Consider the following 21,460-nt stretch of genomic DNA (forward strand, 5'->3'; position numbering starts at 1 on the left):
AGGATCAGCACTTACTTCATTCGTTTGCGGGATACTGAGCTTTGGCAATTTGTTCTTGCAGACTGGTACGTTGACCTTCCCATCCAATATGGCTCCGAATGGTTGGCTGTTATATCCATCTTCAATTTCTGTTGGTGGCTTTAATTCAGGAGAATCGTTTGGAACTTGGTCCTGACCGTCCATTGGTCTTACATACGCAGTAGGCTTTTGTTGAAGCATATTCGTCTTACTGTGAAGTCCTGGAGGAAAATTTTGAGAAGAAAGGCCATTGCCTGCCAATAAGAGAGATGTGGATGGGAGGGGAGACACTGAGCCATGCACGGAGAAGTCTAAATCAACTGGTGACTTGGAGTGACTATTTTCCTTGTAAGAGTGTTCTCCACTTAACGTCTTTGAGTGATTATGTCTTCTTGAATGAACAGAGGACGTTGCTGGAGCTGGTTCATCAACACTCGCACTTTTATGCTGGTCATTTTGGCAGTTGTACAGATCTTCGTATCTTATCTGTGACAAATCATGTGAAACACTGTGTTTGGGCCGACTTGGCTGACTGTTGGCTTGACTGGACTGAGTACAAGTGGGATTATGCCCACCGGGAGGCCAGTCTGCTCTTGATTTCCTAGTTCCTTCATGCCCAAGAGTAGAAATTGGTCCCAGGCCTGAAGGTGGAGGCATTAAGGAGGAAGAATGGCTACTAGCTTGGTGGCACTGTGCCACCCTATTTCTCTGTTCTGGGAAAAAGTTCTGGTCACTTTTTTCAACAGGAGTTTGAGGAACAGAATTCTTGGGAATTCCTACAAGGTGACTCTGGTTGGAGTGATTCGTTAACAAATCTTTCATTTCATCATAGTTTCCCAATGTGTTCTGGAGACGGTTAGCAAGAGCATCTCCTTTACTTGTCTGCATTTAAAAAGAGATAAAAAATACACTTGTCATTTTCTATATTTCTAAGCTCTTTAACATATGTAATGAAAAGCTAAAATATATATTTTTATTATGCAGTAAGTCAAATGGAAAATCAGAATTTTCTAAAATACAAATAAATTTTGGGGGAATTTGATTTTACTTAAAGTGAACCTGTCAGCAGAATTGTGCGGAGTAACCCACAAACAGTGTCAGGTTGGCTCCGTTATACTGATTACAATGATACCTGGTTGATGACATCCGTCTTGTGGTTGTTGTTTAATCTTTATTTGCACTTTTCAGTCAATGGGTTTCTCGTGCTCTGGGGCAGGGTTGTGCGCGGGGTCTTTATGTGGGCCTGTGCTTAGATATTCGTCCTTATTACATGTCACTGATCTCTCAGTGACCTGTCCCCTATTTTACAGACTGCATATCTTATTGTTTGAAAAAAAAAATTACATTCATCATGCAGGCACACTCACTTGCAAACGCCTAAGGATAGACCATCAATGTTAAAATCTAGGACAACCCGAACTGGATGTCGTTGTATATGAGCATAAAGGAGTTGGTCACTACTTTTTTTATTGACGACCATCAATATCTGATTGATGTGGCTGCAACACTGTCCATCAGCTATTACCGATGCAAGTCAGACTTTATTGGATGGAACTGGCACACCACACAGCAGCTCCATCATTTCTATAGTGGCAGTGGTGGGGTACTACAGATCAGCCCTTGTTCATCTGATTATGGGGTGGATCTGAAGAACGCGGTTGCTGCCACTATAATTTTGACGAAGCTCCTGTGTTCTGACAACATCCAATAACTTTCGACTGCCATTGGCGCTGGTAACAGCTGATTGGCAGGGGTATCAGATGTCATACCTCCACCAATCAGATACCCTCTGATATCCTGAAAATAGGACATCAATAAAAATGAGTGACCGACCTCTTTAATCGAATTAAGAAGACTGATTTATTTTAAATCAGTTCCCTTATTTTTCTAAGTTTTTCTAAGTTGTTTTTTTACATGCGGTGTACATTTTAAATTAAAAACTAAAACTTTAAATGGAATCTGTCAGTAGGTTGTTGCTATGTAATCTGAGAGCAGCATAATTTAGAGGCAGAAAGCTTGATTCCAGAGACATGTCACCCACCTGCTCAGCAGATTGCTGTAGTTTCAGTACAATCAGTGTTTTATCAGCAGGAGATTATCACTACAGGACTAGATGTGTACAAGACAGTCAAGCTAAACTGTGCTAACCCGCCCCCACCACTGATTGGCAGCTACAGATTAGACAATGTACAGTGTACACAGGAAGCTGCCTATCAGGGGTGTGGGCAGGGTTATACAGAGCTCAGCATTCTGACCATTGCTGTATCTACAGCAGAGAAAACATGAATTCTATCAAAACTGCACCAAGCAGTAGAGTAAGTGACACATCATCACTGGAGGAGAGAGAGGACCTCACTGACCATAACAGTGTACACTCTACAGAAGAGATAGACTTACCCAGTAACCCCAGAAATGGAAATGACTATGATCTACAAACTGTGCTCCACTGGGAACCGCTGATCTGTGATGGCCCCGGTACTGACCACCACTGTACAAGGTAGGAGAACCCACTAGAGGTCATAGCTTATAACTGTAGGGCATTATGGGGAAAGCTTATGCGACAACGCAAAAGCATATTGGCCCACTCTCCCTGCTTCAGCAGTGTGGGACATAGTACAGGTCATTTTTTCTGTGAAACACAAATTGAACCTCAAAGTGTTTCAAAAATTTGCAAAAAATTGCAAATTTCAGGAAACTTGACTCGATCCTCTGCAGACGATCCGCTCATCTCTACAACTCAGATGTTAATTTTAGTAAATACTTAATCTTGAAAGAACAAATATCGACAGAACTGGAAGAAAAGCCGCAATATTTTGGAGAAAGACACTTTCTACCTTTACATGGTCAGCTTTTTGCGATAATGGACCGTCAGTCAATAAATAAAGCAATCTCGTACGTTCTTGGCGATCATTTCAAAGCTTTATTTTGGTTTATGGAGAATTGATGGGGGGCTGGAAATGCATATTGAGATATGGAATAGTCCAATCGTACGATAGAAAAACTAATTTTTCATGTTTCATATAACTTACTTTTTTTTTTTTTTTTTTTTTTAACCAAAGCTGGAAGGTGGCAGATTCGTTTTACTGCCGTGTGCATTAGTATAATAATCATTAATCAATACCCAAACCTTCCGAGCAGACCATAGTTGATGTCATTACAATGATCTGTCTTCGCACACATTGGCTTATGGTTGTGATTACGTTCAATTATATAATCTCCATAGATCGACCCGAGAGCGGCATATTTACAACTTACAGTTGAGAGAACAAGGGCGAGAAATCACAGTTACTTACTAACGGTCCCCAGGTTTTGTCATTTTTAGTGGCAGAAATCACATTTAGCTAAGCCAAGAATACGCTCTTTGTTTATAAGCCGTCTCCTTCGACGGAGTTGCACAATGTACCATTTGGGAAACAGCCAAACATAGGCTCCCTCTATTCAACCTCCACACTGAAAACAAGAGGATACTATTGTGCCGGGAACACAGCGAGAGGACTTATGATGCACTTTTTAAAACACACGCTTATTTGTTCTGTTCCCTAGAACACAGTTTAACTCATTATCACAAAGAAAAACAACCGTCAATAGAGACTCTAGCTGGTTAGCTCTCTGCTAAGTGTTATGGCGAATAAATATTTCAAGTGCCTTTTTGTAGTAGTTTACCATATTGCACCTGAGCTCGGCTATGAAAATCGAATGTTTTGTTCACTGCATTAGATATTCTAATGTGCGGGTGTAAACTACTATTTGTATATAACAGGCATAGGAGAGAAACCTGGCGGCTAAATATTTAGATCTAGGGTCCCATGGTGTGGTCGATGGGGTGACGGAAAGCCGAAGTGCAATAAAATCCCTTGAAAATAAAACCAGTTTTACTAAAACTATAAAAAAATATATATTGCATCCTTGCCAAGGTGCAATAATGGTGCGGCTCCGCGCCACATCATTACAACAAGTGTGTATAAAAACATCTGCAAGGTAAATACATTTTCTTTTTGTCCACTCCAAAAGCAAAATTTAAGTTTATATTTACCCAAATTTTACAAAACCACATAATAACAAATCTACATTAAAAAGGTAGAATAACCTGCAAATATATTGTACACATTGGGGCAAATTTATCAAAACTGGCTTCTGCAGAAAATGCGAATGCACCAAATTTATAATAGCGGTTCAGGATGTTTAATAAATCTGTCAAATCTTAAGACTATAGAGATTACATTTAAACCATAGTTTACTTTGTGCCACTAGTCTGTTGCATTGTTTGCAGCACTATACCACGCGTTAGGCCAAGCCCCTTTACCGATGTGCAGCCTGCCTTTCCGTTGAGCTGGGCATTAATGAGGTGGTCTCCCTTGGCTGTGTGTCCACTAGTTGGGCACAGTTCTTCTCAGCCCTTATCCACATGCCCGTCACTTGACAGATGGTAAGGTTTTTAATATCAGAGTTAGGACTGTCCCAACTACGGTCACCGTGACGAGGCGGGATGGCTTTCGCACTACATATGTTTAATAGGTGAGTCAGTAGGAGGAATGTTTTCACAGGATCTACACTAACTAAAAATTGAATTATTTATTATGCATTTAATTACCTAAAAATTGAATTATTTATCACCCACCATCCCAGTGTTCCAATATCTCTGTGACAACACTTCCTGTCTTGTGTTGTTATGGAGTCAATAGGGTGGTCACTAGTGGACATGTGGAACTTAATGCCTTGGAAGTTCTGCTTGATAACAGTCTACACATTTAGGGATTAAGGAGGTAGCCTAACCCGAATTACATTTTAAAGATATGATTATTTTTTTTAGTTTGATAGTAAACCCAACATGAACATCTGAAGAATGAAGCCCGCAGGGGGCACTTGTGCTGCTGTTATATGACTAATACAAGGATTTTAACCCTTTCACCCCCTGGGGCGATTTTTTTTTTTGTTTTTCTTTTTTTTTTCTCTTTTTCTACCAAGAGCCATTAGCTTTTTATCTTTTAGTCAACGTAGCTGTATGAGGACTTCTTTTTTTTTTTTTTTTTTGGACCAGTTGTACTTTTGAATGTCACCATTCATTCTACCACAGTGTTCTGCAAAATAGGAAAAATATTCCAAGTGCGTTGAAATTGTAAAAAAAAAAATTCCACAATTGTTTTTTAAAGTTTTTTTTATTTACCACGTTCACTACATGGTAAAAGTTATCTGGTAATACGATTCCCAAGGTCAATATGAGTACGCAGATACCAAACAAACATATATAGCTTTTTTTTTTTTTTTTTACTTAAGTGAAAAAATAAAAAAGTTTGCTTTCGTCACCATTTTCCGAGACCAGTAATGTTTTCATTTTTTGGGATATGGGGCTCTGTGAAGGATTATTTTTTGTACCATGCGCTGAATTTTTTTGAGCAGATATGATCTTTAAATATCCTCTTATTGCATTTTATTGCTATGATACGGCGGCCCCAAAAAAACGAATTCTGGCAGTTTTATTTCTTTTTCTCATTTCGTCATTTACTGATTGGATAAATTTGCTTAATATTTTGAAAGACCTGACTTTTACGAAAACATCAAAACCAAATATGTGTATTTTTTTGTGTTTTTTAAAATTGTTTTAATGCTATTAGCAGTTTGAACTCCTGCTGTAGGATGTAGGAGCTCTGAGCAATTGCCAAAAAAACCCTAACGCTAGCCCTGGCATAGTGTGGTGGGACTGTTTGATGTAAGAATATCGAATAAGGGTAAAGTGGGAACCACTGGATGCAAGTATACTGCCTTGGTTTTACTTCTGTGGGGAAGCTTCAGGTGTTGTATCTATAATAAGTAGTGATGAGCGAGTATACTCGTTGCTCGGGTTTTCCCGAGCATACTCGGGTGATCTCTGAGTATTTCGGCATGCTCGGGAATTTAGTTTATGACGACGCAGCTGCATGATTTGCTGCTGCTAGACAGCTTGAATACATGTGGGGATTGACTGTTTGTTAGGGAATCCGCAAATGTATTCAAGCTGTCTAGCAGCCGCAATTCCTGCAGCTGTGTCGACAAACTAAATCCCCGAGCATGCCACAATACTCGGAGACCACCCGAGCTTGCTCGGAGAAACCCGGGCAACGAGCATACTCACTCATCACTAATAATAAGTGATCTGGGTGTCACTACTGTAGGGGAGGTGAGATCTAGATGTCAATACTCGGGGGAGGGCTTTAGATGTGGCTCGCGACCCTTTTTAAGAGCTGAATGTTGCTCTCAAAGTTAAAAATGTTGGGTACCACTGGTCTAGAACACACAATATATATGGTATAAGTCAGTTAAGACAATTTTTTTGCACAAACTAAGCTAAAATTCCCGATTAATTAACGTGATAAATTTCCCCCATGGTGCACATCACTTGTCTTGGAATTAGATTCATTTGCTATTGTACTCACAAGCTGAATTCGCAATTGTGCAGACTTCAGAGCTGAAATCTCCCAGTGTTTATAAAACACGTGTTATCACTTTCTTATGGGTTTGGAGTTTTCTGGGAAACACAGCTGTTTCAGTATTTTATATAGACTTATGTAAAGAACAGGTCACTTGTGTGATGACATGTTGTAGTAGATTACACAGGATATTCCATTGTAAAATCCAGTACGGTTCCCTGTGTTAAGACCCCAAGAATGAAAGCTGATCAATAATTGTGTTTTTATGTGTTGGAAGACTTTGTCTCTTATTCTGTTAGGCTACTTTCACACTAGCGTTAACTGCAATCCGCCACAATGCATCGTTTTGCCGAAAAAACGCATCTTGCAAAAGTGCTTGCAGGATGCGTTTTTTCCCCATAGACTTACATTAAGCGACGTATTGCGACGGATTGACACACGTCGCAACCGTCGTGCGACGGTTGCGCCGTGTTGTGGCAGACCGTCGGGACCAAAAAACGCTACATGTAACGTTTTTTGCTCACGACGGTCCGCTTTTTCCGACCGCGCATGCGCGGCCGGAACTCCGCCCCCACCTCCCCGCACCTCACAATGGGGCAGCGGATGCGCTGGAAAAATGCATCCGCTGCCCCCGTTGTGCGGCGGAGACAACGCTAGCGTCGGGAACGTCGGCCCGACGCACAGCGACGGGCCGAGCCCGACGCTAGTGTGAAAGTAGCCTTAGATGGGATGCGGCACTCGCTCTGCTTGTCACATATTTGTCTCTGCATCTTCTTCTGTTATTATAATAAAGTAAAGCACAATGGGTCATATCGGCAAAAAAAAGCACATAATGTAATGGTAACTATAAGAATCAAGCCTAATAACAGAATACGAATCTTTCCAATCTAATTAATCAGCCTTACTTTGTATGGCTCCCCAAAAAGATTAAATCCAGAGGCAAAAAGGTCTTCATCCTGCTGGACTTCTTGATTTCTTCGTTCCCATTCCTTTCTCTTGAGGGCATTTCGGTCTTGTTCATATTGACTGATAAAGACAAGAGAAGAAAAATTATGCAAAATATTTCTAACATATCACTCATATTGTGTGTCCTGACATGGCACTGTCAGCCCTCATCATCGTAGAATCATGGAACGTTAGAGTTAGACGGGACCTCCAGGGTCATCGTGTCCAACCCCCTGCTCAATGCAGGATATACTAGCGAATTGTATTTATTCTTGTACTGCCAATACTTAACCCTATGAATTCATACATTTATAATGGTCTAAAAGATAAGGTGGATGAGAAGAAACAGCCAGGTTTAAATTGGAAAAGAATAAACATGAAGATTTCCGAATGCTACAAAGAGTTCACACAAATGTTACACCCACAGTTACATACACATTGTCCCACTCACTCGCTTGTTCTACATGGAAATCACTGACTGACATTTTTTAACTAGTATTACACATTTATCAACATCATCTGACCCTAATAATTATTGTCAGTGTCATCCTACGACCTAATATGTTCCTCGCTGGTAGACATTGGAAGAAAAAATAGCGGGAAGGCTAGCTTTCAAGATGTCCAATTGTTATACCCCAGAAGGATAAGTAAATTCCATAAAATTATTGAAATAAATGCCTACTTAGATAATGCATGTTTATGGGTGGGCGAGAAACACAGCTGTTGGATAAATTAGATTTGGCCAACAGACATCTAATGTGTATGGTTGGCCTACTTCCAGAAGATTGTCCCACTATTAGATCATCTTACACCCCACTGAATCCTTTTTGACTCACTTGGGCTACCAGATGCCCATGACATGTATTTTGTACAATATGTACAACATATTAACAAATATTTTTCCCACAATAGATGTAGCAAAAGTTAGCATGACTTATAATAAATCATCCTGATAACTTGTGTCAGAGAGTTATCTCATTTAAAGGGGTCAAGATATCTTGAAGCGGTATTTCGGTAGATAGAAGTTATCTCATATATTCAGTTACCTGTTCTGCTGATCTATGGAGGTCCCAACAGTCCCACCAGAGCAGATTGTCAGAATGGGGCTATTTTATTCCACAGGAACAACTACACGTGTGACCGTAGATACACACATTCCCTATACATGCCAAAGAAAGCCAAGCTCAGTTCTTCTGGCAGTCTCGTAGAGAATGAATTGAGCAGCGGTTGTGCATACTCATTGCCACTCCATTATAATAGTATAAAAGCACCCAATGCTGACTATCGGTGGTGGTTATCGCGGTCTGTTAGGTCCTAAAAGCCATTCAGATATATAGAAGTTAACATTGCATAAGCCAATAGGTGTCAAATTACTATTTTGGTGCCATAATATTAAAGTCCCATATGTTCTGAGTCAAGATAACCTTTGTTAGATCTGAATTGGAGTGATCCGATAAGTAAATAAAAATATACATAAATGAACCTAATATACATATACTGTCATGTTGTAGTAGGGGGTCTAGCACAAGTGAGTAAATAAAACAAATATTTAGTCCAGAATTGCTAAAAACAAAACTTCATTAGTGTATATTCCATAAAAAGATCGGCAAAAGTGTAGAAGACAAATACTGTTGTAGATATTTAGAAGGCACTCTCTTATCACTTCTGAATTGGAGAACAAAAACAAAACCTAGATACAAGAGTTACACAATCCACATTAGAGAGGTTGTCCGGTCAAAAATGAAAAGTCTGTAGACTCTCTGTGTAACTGCAGACTTTTAAATCCGCCCAGTGCATGAACTGTGCTCTACAAGCATTCAACGATTTCTGAGCTCAGAACATTGGTGATGTACAGTATGTGATATGCATACTTCCGGGCAGAAGTCGTCAATTGGGTGCGGCCTCGCTCTATAAAAGTGTATTTAGCAAGGCCACGCCAACTAGATGGCCATGCCCACGAGACTGCCATGCCCTCCCTCCATACATCTGTATGGAGTGAGGCCGCTCCAACTAGAGGGCCAGGACTCACGGGATGGCCAAGCCCACTAGACAGATACATCTGTATGGAGTGAGGCTGCACTAACTAGAGGACCACGCCTCACTGAATGGCCATGCCCACTAGACAGCCAAGCCTCACTCCATACATCCTTATGGAGTGAGGCCGTTCCAACTAGACCATGCCTCACTGAACGGTCATGCCCACTAGACAGATACACCTGTATGGAGTGAGGCTGCACTAACTAGAGGGCCACGCCTCACTGAATGGCCATGCCCAATAGACAGCCAAGCCCTCCCTCCATGCATCTTTATGGAGTGAGGACGCTCCAACTAGACCATGCCTCATTGAACGGTCATGCCCACTAGACAGATACACCTGTATGGAGTGAGGCCGCGCCAAATAGATGGCCATGCCTCACTGGACAGCTGTGCCCCCTAGACAGCCATGCCCTCGCTCCATACATCTGTATCGAGTGAGGCCGCACCCACTAGATGACCACGCCTTACTGGACAGCGTGGCCACCAAACAGCCACACCCTCGCTCCATACATCAGTATGGAGTGAGGCCACTCCTACTAGACAGCTTCAGCCCAGAGTATGCATATTGCATACATCACCGCCAATCCTGGCGCCAAAACAAGCAAATCCTTGCAGCGCACAGTGCGTGCACATAGATCGATTGCAAAATTCCAATGTTAGACCGGATAACCCCTCTAATCCAATGTGAGACCAGTGCCTACAAACAGTCCAGCCTGCCAAATGTCACTTTTCCATCACTCACTATTTCCCCAAACTGACACACCATGATTTTTACTTAATTTGTTACATGCAGTGAGATACACAGGTAGACACTGAGTCTCGTAATTATCTTTACATGTAATAGGGAAAACTGACCGTATAGTAAAAGATGGTGATGTGTGTGTGTGTGTGTGTGTGTGTGTGTGTGTGTGTGTGTGTGTGTTTGATAAATTCAGTTGCTTTACATACACACACAAAGGGTTATTCACACGATCACATTATTTTTTACAAAGCATTCTTATTGTTATTATAAAGACTAAGCCCAACATAAAGTTTATATCTTGTAAATGTGTGCCTTCTTTCATCTCTATCTGCTTGACTGTGCAAACAGCTAATAATAATAAAACTATATTCCCCTGCAGCACCTTGCTTCTTCTCGGTGCTGCAGACTCCTTCCCCATCTCCAGTGTACTCACAACTAGCCCCCATCTGTCTGAGTTATCATCAAGCTAATCTAAATGTAGAATTCACCTTATGCCTCTGTTCACTCTCTGCTGCAGTACAATACCCTGCTCTGCCGCTATTATCTTCTGTCACCTACATCAGTATAACTGCTTCTGGGTTTTCACATCGTTAGCCGATTTCGAGCCGAGCTAAACACCTCCTCTACATTCCTCTATAACTGAGCCTGTTGAGACACTTGCTGAGCTGTGTTTGTTGGCTGCTGCTGACAGATCAATGATACGAAGCTGCAATAGACGCAGCTCAGGTTACGCCTCAGATCTACAATGTCCAGTTGTTACAAGGTGAGTTTTGGAGGAATACAGTAGAGTTGAGATTCGCTAGAAACCAGCTAACAATTTTGTAAGAACACATACTGATGTACATGGCAGAAAAAGAATCACGTAGACAGAAAACAAAGGCATACAGTACAATCTATATGTAGAATACAGTCTGTGTCGGTCCTGGAGGCAGCTGGGAGACATTGTACTGAGCATGATCGGCAAGGTGCACTGGAATTACAGCAGGGCGATTACATTGGTAACTGGAGGGGCATCCTTTGTGCTCTGAAGTGCGCAAAACGATTTAAAAATTAATTTTATTGGCACAACTGAATACATTAATATGTGTGTACTTTATAATAGAGCACATTATTATTTTGGGGAATAACACTTTAAGCTCTACGTAAAGTCAGTAGCAATGCACCATCATACCACAGGCAGTTATGTAAAAAGTCCAATTCATAACAATAGCAGTGTACAGCTGGTACATTTCAACATAATTGTATGATAAAATGTGAAAGTTCATAATGGGAGTTGCATATCTATCCAGATGTTTGGAGGGACTTTTCAAAAACTGAATTTAGACTGAGCTCTGCTATATTCTGAGCTCACAGAAATACAGAATATCATAGGTACATACTTAAAAGGAATCTGCCACAAACTTTTTGCCACCTGAACTGAGATTGTAGGGGCAGATACCCGGATTCCAGTGATGTGTCCATTACTGGGCTGCATAGTGTAGTTTTGATAAAATCATAATTTTATCAGCAAATTACCACTAGAGGACTAGTAAACCTGCTGCGAGGCAGCCCTCCATATTCATGAGCTCTGTGTAACCCCCCCACCGCCACCAGTGCCTGACAGCTTCCTGCGTACACTGTACATGAGCAGGGACCTGCCAATCAGCGATGTGGGCGTGGTTATACAGAGCTCAGTGTGCAGAGAACGGGGGGCACTGCTAGACCTAATATTAACCAACAGGCCAGACCGCTTATCAAATATAAGAGTTGGGGGTCACTTGGGGAATAGTGACCACAAAACAATACGTTTTCATGTAGCCTTTAATAAGATGGGTAGTAGAGGGGTTACACAGACACTAAACTTCAGGAGGGCAAATTTCCAACGGATGAGAGAGGATCTTGGTGCAATTAACTGGGACGATATCCTGAGGCATAAAAATACACATAGAAAATGGGAGACATTTATTAGCATCCTGGATAGGACCTGTGCACAGTATATACCGTATGGGAATAAACATACTAGAAATAGGAGGAAACCAATATGGCTAAATAGAGCTGTAAGGGGCGCAATAAGTGACAAAAAGAAAGCATTTAGAGAATTAAAGGAAGTAGGTAGTGAGGAGGCATTAAATAAATACACAAAATTAAATAAATTCTGTAAAAAGCAAATCAAGGCAGCAAAGATTGAGACAGATACTCATTGCCAGAGAGAGTAAAAATAATCCCAAAATATTATTTAACTACATAAATAGTAAGAAACTAAGAAATGATAGTGTTGGCCCCCTTAAAAATAGTCTGAGTGAAATGGTGGATGAGGATGAGGAAAAAGCCAATATGCTAAATGACTTTTTTTCATCAGTATTTACAAAAGAAAATCCCATGGCAGCCAATATGACTAGTGATAAAAATTCCCAATTAAATGTTACCTGCTTAAACCAGCAGGAAGTACAGCGGCGTCTAAAAATCACTAAAATTGACAAATCTCCGGGCCCGGATGGGATACACCCCCGAGTACTGCAGGAACTAAGTACAGTCATTGATAGACCGTTATTTTCAATCTTTAAAGACTCCATAATAACAGGGTCTGTACCACAGGACTGGCGTATAGCAAATGTGGTGCCAATATTCAAAAAGGGGACAAAAACTGAACTCAGTAATTATAGGCCAGTAAGCTTAACCTCTACTGTGGGTAAAATCCTGGAGGGCATTCTAAGGGATGCTATACTGGAGTATCTGAAGAGGAATAACCACATGACCCAATATCAGCACAGGATTACTAGGGACCGTTCATGTCAGACTAATTTGATCAGCTTCTATGAAGAGGTAAGTTTCGGACTGGACCAAGGGAACCCAGTAGATGTAGTGTATATGGACTTTTCAAAAGCTTTTGATATGGTGCCACACAAAAGGTTGTTACATAAAATGAGAATAATGGGGATAGGGGAAAATATGTGTAAGTGGGTTGAGAGCTGGCTCAGGGATAGGAAACAAAGGGTGGTTATTAATGGAGCACACTCGGACTGGGTCGCGGTTAGCAGTGGGGTACCACAGGGGTCAGTATTGGGCCCTCTTCTTTTTAACATATTTATTAATGACCTTGTAGTGGGCATTCAGAGTAGAATTTCAATATTTGCAGATGACACTAAACTCTGCAGGGTAATCAATACAGAGGAGGACAATTTTATATTACAGGATGATTTATGTAAACTAGAAGCTTGGCTGATAAATGGCAAATGAGCTTTAATGGGGATAAATGTAAGGTCATGCACCTGTGTAGAAGTAATAAGATGTATAACTATGTGCTTAATTCTAAAACTCTGGGCAAAACCGTCAATGAAAAAGACCTGGGTGTATGGGTGGATGACAAACTCACATTCAGTGGCCAGTGTCAGGCAGCTGCTACAAAGGCAAATAAAATAATGGGATGCATTAAAAGAGGCATAGATGCTCATGAGGAGAACATAATTTTACCTCTATACAAGTCACTAGTTCGATCACACTTAGAATACTGTGCACAGTTCTGGTATCCGGGGTATAAGAAAGACATAGCTGAACTAGAGCGGGTGCAGAGAAGAGCGACCAAGGTTATTAGAGGACTGGGGGGTCTGCAATACCAAGATAGGTTATTACACTTGGGGCTATTTAGTTTGGAAAAACGAAGACTAAGGGGTGATCTTATTTTAATGTATAAATATATGAGGGGACAGTACAAAGACCTTTCTGATGATCTTTTTAATCATAGACCGGTGACAGGGACAAGGGGGCATCCTCTACATCTGGAGGAAAGAAGGTTTAAGCATAATAACAGACGCGGATTCTTTACTGTAAGAGCAGTGAGACTATGGAACTCTCTGCCAAGTGATTCATTACTTAAATTTAAGAGGGGACTGGATGCCTTTCTGGAAAAGTATAATGTTACAGGTTATATATACTAGATTCCTTGATAGGGCGTTGATCCAGGGAACTAGTCCGACTGCCGTATGTGAAGTTGGGAAGGAATTTTTTTCCTCAATGTGGGGCTTCCTCTTTGCCACATGGGTTTTTTTTTTTGCCTTCCTCTGGATCAACATGTTAGGGCATGTTAGGTTAGGCTATGGGTTGAACTAGGTGGACTTAAAGTCTTCCTTCAACCTTAATAACTATGTAACTATGTAAAAGCAGCAGATAAAACACTGGTTTTATCAAAATAACAGCAAGCAGCCCAGTAAGTGACACATCCCTGGAATCAGGGTCTACATTATGTGGCTCTCAGACTCTGACTTTGCCATTTATCTTACAGTCTGCATTTCTTTTATGATCATACGTTGAATCGCCAAGGAGAGCTAATGTAGTAGGTATATCTGCATGTAAAACTACTCCTTTCTCCTATTGCACGTTTGTATTTGACAAATTAAGCTCTGCTGCATCTGTCGTATTCTAGGACTTGATACAACCAGCACCTGAGGCCGTTTTCTCCCTAATATTATATTTATTTCATTGGTAATTTAATATTTTACGTTGCTCTAAGGTGGCAAATATGTTGGCAGTCAACGGCTGTAAACAAACGCTCCCACGGTTAAAACGCTCTCATTTTCTGTTTCCTATTTTTTTTCCCCGATTCTACAAAGAACAGTTAATACTCATATCTTGAGCGATAATATATTTAATCTCCATAGAGCTCCACTGCTGCTGGAAGATAACCAGTGTGGAATACATGACTATTCCCTTCAAGCTCAGCATGGCGTGCTCCGGAAATCTTCACATGGAGAGATATAATGAGGAATGAACTGTTCATTGCTGACTCTTTAACTGTGTAGAAAGTCGCTGATTTCTGACTGAAACCACAATTACTAATTTGAAGCACCAGCTAATTAAAACCACAGCTATGTATTTAGCCTCTTGTTATACCTACTGCAGTTTATAATTATGAGGACCTCTTTATCTACTCAATTAAAGTTCTTATGATTCAGAAAACCTGTATTTGATCCTGTAAACGTACCGAGCGGAGGGAATTAATGTAATGTAACATTTAATGGCTTAGGTGCCTGCGCCTTGTAACTGCTGTTGCTTTAGTATTGTGCGCCTGTTTACATTGCTTTCGTCTATAAAGGTAGACATACAATTAAAGGGAATCCGTCATCAGGATTTTATACCCCAAGCTAATGGCATGTATGGAAAGGCACTTTAATGCCAATTAAAACCTTATCTTGCTTGTAGAAATCCATTTTGCCATTTCAGAGAAATCCAGAGTTGAAACTGTATGCTAATGAGCTGCAAGTGCAGCTGGGTGGAACAATGCACTTGCACCTCTCCTGCCTCTCTCTCTATTCCCCGCCCACTGCCTGTCTTTGACTGACAGGTCACTCTTGTCTCAGTGACCTGCTGTCTCTACTGAGATCTCTCACTAGCACCGCCAAGGCCCTTGATGTTATATGTGCAGATCGATAATCTGTGTCTCCAAGACCTTGCTGAGCATGTACCAACCCAGGCACTAATGGCGCAGGCAAGAGATCTTGGCATGGTAAAAATGGAATCAGCAGTAAAGTGCCATTAGAAACTTCCCCTAAGTTTGAAATCTAAAACCCTGATGACAGGTTCCCTTTAAGGCTGGTTTCACATTTGCGTCTTTGTTTGCAGCGTTTGATCCGCATGCGTTATGCGTACATATATGTAACATGGTATACGCATGGACATGAGTTTTCATGCATTCGCATGGTTTTGCGTTCGCATGCGTCGTTTCGTGGTGTGCGGTGGGGTGCGGCGAATGCAACGCAACATGTTGCATTTTTTAGGTGTCAAACATTGCGCAATCGTCCACTTTTGTTTCTGCAATAGACACACACTGGCACTTCCAATTCAGAAAACTGGTGTGTGTAAATTTATATATATATATGTATTACATATAATATATATAATGCATACATACAATACCTATACCATTTTTGCATGCATAGGCGCATGCAGATGACACACTGCGGACTCAGGCGCTAATGTGGACCTAGCCTAAGAGAGCTGTCAATTTAATGAATTTTCAGGCTGTCATCTATCCCTCCCGAAACTCAACGTGCATGTGTTCTAAATGGAGAGAGGGGAGAAAATGATTTCCAGATCTTTCTGACAGTGGCATATCTCCCCTGAGAACACAAAGATAAGGTATGCTGAAATCCAAGATAATAATATAATAATAATAATTTTTATTTATATAGTGCCAACATATTCCGCAGCGCTTTACAACTTATAGAGGGGACTTGTACAGACAATAGACATTACAGCATAACAGAAATCACAGTTCAAAACAGATACCAGGAGGAATGAGGGCCCTGCTCGCAAGCTTACAAACTATGAGGAAAAGGGGAGACACGAGAGGTGGATGGTGACCAAGATCCAAATATTTCTTTCCCCTGCCAAAAGTCTCCTCCGAGTATGTAAGACTTAACTGTTCCTGCCACAATTGGCGGATTCATACTACAATAAACTAGTATACAAGTGCAGTAAAAAACAGCAATAAAATACCACTGAAGCCAAGCAAAACCTCATGCATGGAAGCTTAGTTAATAGTATAAGTGTTTTAAAGATTTCAACTTTTAAATAAATATATATATATATATATATATATATATATATATATATATATATCAGTGCCAAGTCTTGTGTCCTATAAATATATATATCAGGACAGCTGACTATCAAAAAATAAATTTGGTCTAGATAGAAAGTGATCTTTATGAAAGGTTTCACTGTACTTTTGGACTTCTAAGAAATAGGTCCATGTTTCATTTGTCTGAAACCTTCAAAAAGGAACCTGAAGACCCACCTCTTCTGACAAGCCTACAAGCTGCAGTAACCAATTGACCAAACCGCTACACGACCAGATCTACCCTCACCTACTGTATCCTCGCCCATCCCTTGTAGATTGTGAGCCCTCGGGGGCAGGGTCCTCACTCCTCCTGTACCAGCTGTGACTTGTATTGTTCAAGATTATTGTACTTGTCTTTTATTATGTACACCCCTTTTTACATGTAAAGCACCATGGAATAAATGGCGCTGTAATAATCATAAATAATAATAATTTGTTTTCTATAAAATAAGTTACATATTTTTTTTTTTTCAGTTTAAATGTTAAAATAATATTTTTGGGAGTATATAAGGTATTTACATGCATATATGTCAATCAATGTAAAATTTGTTTTCAATGTTTTATTTTTTATTCCTCGAAAACATTTTGTCTATTTTATGCAGTTTTGAATACGGTAAGTGTTTTTAGAAAAACAAAAAAAGGAAAAAAAAGCTCAAGCATTAGTGCTGCTGAGATAACTGTTGAAGCTGTTCTTGGCAGTGCTTCATCATCGGCAGCTTCTCCTGTGAAGTCATATGTTGTAGTAATATGTGAAAAATGATTTCCAACACTACACAGTAACAAGAAGAGTAGTGCTGAAGAAATTTAAAAGTCTTACAAAGAGAGGAAACACTACTACAGCCAATTATAGCCATTAAATGATGGCAGACCTTGTAGCCAACATGTTCCCATTGCGGTCTCCACCAGCTAGAGTATTAAAACAAAAATTCCCCATTGAAAACTGATTACATTTAATTATGCAGCTGACAAGTGGCACTTTGTCGTATGGCTCTTTCTAACACTTCTGGAGTGCTTGTTCTTAGGCTTGAAACATCTCCACCAAGATAATTAACAAGTGACATTAATACCCCTTGCTACCTATTTGCTATTATATTGTACATCTCTTATATGTTGTGAAATCACAAGGCTGTAATGGGGGGCACTCTGAGCACTTTATTATTTATTTGTTATGCTTTCTTACGTCACTGCCCCCCCCAATGGGACTCACAATCTAATTCCTCTATCGGTAGAGTATGCTTTTGGTTTGTGGGAATAAAGATGGATACCCAGAAAAAAATTAGGAGTTGTCCTTGGTGGGATTTGTACTCAGAACCACAGCCATGTTGTTCCCCGAGCAGGAAACGCTTTATTTACCAAGCTTGCAAGACATCATAGTAAGGCAGGGTTCACATTGCATTTGCCACTACGTTCAGTGGCTCCATCGAAGCTTGAGTTCGAACACCCCCCCCCCTGCAAAACGGGATTGAGACGTATGCACCGGCGGGGCCATTCACTACAATAATGTATACGGAGATGCAGTGTGCACTGTTGTACATCATTTTTGGCCATTCACAAAAAAAAAAAAAAAAACAATTCACAAAATTGCCCACTGCGCCTCCGTCCGCATCATTATGGTCAATGACCCGTCAATACACATGCCTGAATCCCATGTAGCAGGGTTTTGGAGGTAATGACAAAGCTACTGAACGTAGTAGCAGACGTGCTATGGGAACCCTGACAAATAGTAAGCTCGCATTGAGTTCCATACACCGTGTAGTGGCCATTCTTTGACACTGCTGTTCAGCTGTAGTGCAGTAAAGCGGAGTTAGGTTACGTGCCAAAGATCGGGAACTGCTGCGGGTTTGACGCTGCATATTTATGCAGCATCAAACCAGCAGGGGCCAGATGTTACAGCATAGTGGATGGGATTTCTAGAAATCCAATGTACACTATTCATGTATGTGCACCTGCGGATCACTGGAGGAAACTGATATTTGGTGCGGCTTTACGAGCCACGGCATGTCAAGTTCTCTTGCAAAGTCGCTAACCTCCGCGACAGAAATTTCAACAATAGAATGTACGGTTTAGTGAACACATGCGGATTTACCTGCGTGATTAGAACGCAGCATTTTGGATGCAGTAAAAAATATGCTGCATCCAAAGCAGTGCTACTTCCTAATCGTGGGAACGTGGCCTCACAATACCCAAGAACAGCTACAACACAAGGGATAAAGCTGTGCTGTTCCAGCTCTGCACACTGATTTCGTCTGAGCGCAGAGGCGTTGGCAAACAGTTGACCTGAGTGCCAAACACACACCCACTAATCTGATAAACAGTGGCCTTTTTTGGGATAAGATAGACTTTCTACTAATGGTCTCTTCAGTAAACTAGGTGCCTTATCAATGCTGTCAGGCGCTATTGGCATTGCTGGCTGCTTTGATACTTTCTGGCCAGAAATATCAGGGGACAATACAGGGTCCTGGCCGTGTTGCAATGGATCTTTTCTTATAGATGTCTTCCTGAATATTGAGTGTAAACCAGGAGACCATCTGAGCTCCTCCACAAGTTTTTTCTCAGCCTGTCACCTCTTGGTTATGGTCTCCTACTAGAGGTTCTTTGCCATTGGCACCATGCTCTTGGCTGATTCAACTCCGATGTCTCACACCCTGGACATATTGAAGGAAAGGACTGTGACCTGCCTTGGTGTTTTGTACACCCAGTATTATGGAGGGGCATTCAAGGATGAGATATGCCATATTCATTAAAAGGTGTATCATATCAGTAGTGTGCACCACTGTGCGTCTCACCAGAAACTGACTGGAGTAACATTTCTGGTGTAATGTATTTTGCCATTTTCAATTAATGTCGGGCATTCATAGCTATATCCTGTTCTATCCGGCACCTCCCAAGATTCACTAATTTCGGTAGGGTTGTTTCAAACTGTTGTAAAAATGCCAAGAGCCACAAGCTTTTCAAAGTGTTTTACAGCGGTTTTCTGGCAAAAATACTTTGGTGAATCATCAAATCAAGGTAAACAATAGTGTTCTATCCACCAGCAGGGGGAGGTAAACAGCTAAGTGTATACTGATTTTATGAACTTCATTCTATAAGTAAACTCCGGAGCGCCCTCTAGTGATGACTATGGTAAGCAGAACTGTAGAATTTACATTTAGCTCTATGTGATATATAAAAAAATAAAACATAGATTCAAAATATTAACCAGTGTACAATTTTGTAGCTATTTAGATTAAAAACAAATTTTTTATTTATTTTAAATAGTGGAGTGGATATTCACTCTAAGCTTTCCAGAGACGACTATCTTCTGTGACCCCTTTCTGTTCTGCTCTGGTGATGACGGATCTTTGCCTTTCTAAGTCATTCAAAGGCTTCGGTAATTGCTCTTTCTCAAAAACTGACTGTGTCCACCACATATTTATGTCATGAGTGCACCATAAAACTGCACAAAATGCATTTATCTTGCACAAAGCTTACAACATCTATAACGTCTAAACACCACATAAGGAAAAGTAGACTTGGAAAGTGCTTTCAAATCAATAGGAAATGCTGCTCATATGGAACAAAGTCATTTGTACATATAATTCAACTATATTGATTACACGTGCAAATAGAAAGACTGAGCGCTGTTGGAAATCAGTAACGGCTATGTGCAGTCTGATCGTACAGCGGTAGGTTTCTGTAGGGTAGAAAAAACGGAAATTCTTATTATACAATTGTCGGGTGTACTTAATAATTAATAACATGTTATGGTAATTTCTTGCATTACACCTCCCACATATCATCACGTTACTTACTAATACTTTCGTTAGCGAGAGTGTTATCCCCTTCTAATGATAGACTGATTGGGGGTCTTGGCTGCACCATGCTACTGAGCTTTATGGAAACCAAACAAATCCCAACAACTTCATTAAGACCTTTACATCAAAAAGCTAATTGGTTTGTCTAATACTTACGGTAGTTAATAATTCGTTTCCATAGTTATTGTTAATAACTAGTGATGAGCGAGTGTACTCGTTGCTCGGGTTTTCCTGAGCATGCTCAGGTGGTCTCCGAGTATTTGTTAGTGTTCGGAGTTTTAGTTTTTGTTGACACAGTTGAATGATTTACAGCTACTAGCCAGGCTAAGTACATGTGGGGGTTGCCTGGTTGCTAGGGAACCCCCACATGTATTCAAGCTGAGTAGTAGCTGTAAATCATTCAGCTGCCGAGATGAAAACTAAATATCCGAGCAGTCATAAATACCCGTTGACCACCCGAGCAACGAGTACACTCGCTCATCACTATTAATAACAAGTACAGATATATTCACAACATATACATTGATTACGGTAGATATCATGTAGGAAGTGAGGGATAGATAGCAAAAATCAAAGTTTATTCTCCACCAAGTGCGAACAAGAAAGTCATGTACTTCATTCCCGCCACAAGTCATTAGAGCCCAAATATCTCCCCTCTTCAATCCCCCACTGTGTAAAAAGGAGTAGACGTTTAGAAGCTGTTAATGAGGTGCTCTGCTTCGGACAATCCCTACTTGTAAAAGCTCCATTCGCAGTAGATTACGACTGACCCCACCAATATCGACGAGGTCGGCCAACAATCTAATGCGTATAGTGTCCCTCGGTGGAGATAAGTATCTGGCATGTCCTATTTCGGACCGCCCGTCCTTTTATTCTCTAGAGAGGAGCTGCCACCAGAGATGTCTGGCAGTGGCTCTCTCATTTA

At 40.7% G+C, this 21,460-nt stretch overlaps 1 protein-coding gene across 5 annotated transcripts in view; it reads right to left on the reverse strand.

Annotated features, from left to right (window-relative positions):
- AFF2 (ALF transcription elongation factor 2) overlaps positions 1–21,460 on the reverse strand; it is a 706,159-nt gene that overhangs the window by 492,330 nt on the left and 192,369 nt on the right. For all 5 annotated transcript variants that reach the window (XM_077285241.1, XM_077285245.1, XM_077285243.1 and 2 more), the window contains exons 2-3: positions 7,328–7,448; positions 16–900 (exon numbers count right to left, since the gene is read on the reverse strand). In XM_077285241.1, coding sequence (XP_077141356.1) covers positions 16–900; positions 7,328–7,448 — 1,006 coding nt within the window. The remainder of the gene's footprint in view (positions 1–15; positions 901–7,327; positions 7,449–21,460) is intronic.

Source organism: Ranitomeya variabilis, chromosome 2 (genome assembly GCF_051348905.1).
Source record: "Ranitomeya variabilis isolate aRanVar5 chromosome 2, aRanVar5.hap1, whole genome shotgun sequence".
In the NCBI taxonomy this organism is placed as follows: Eukaryota; Metazoa; Chordata; class Amphibia; order Anura; family Dendrobatidae; genus Ranitomeya; species Ranitomeya variabilis.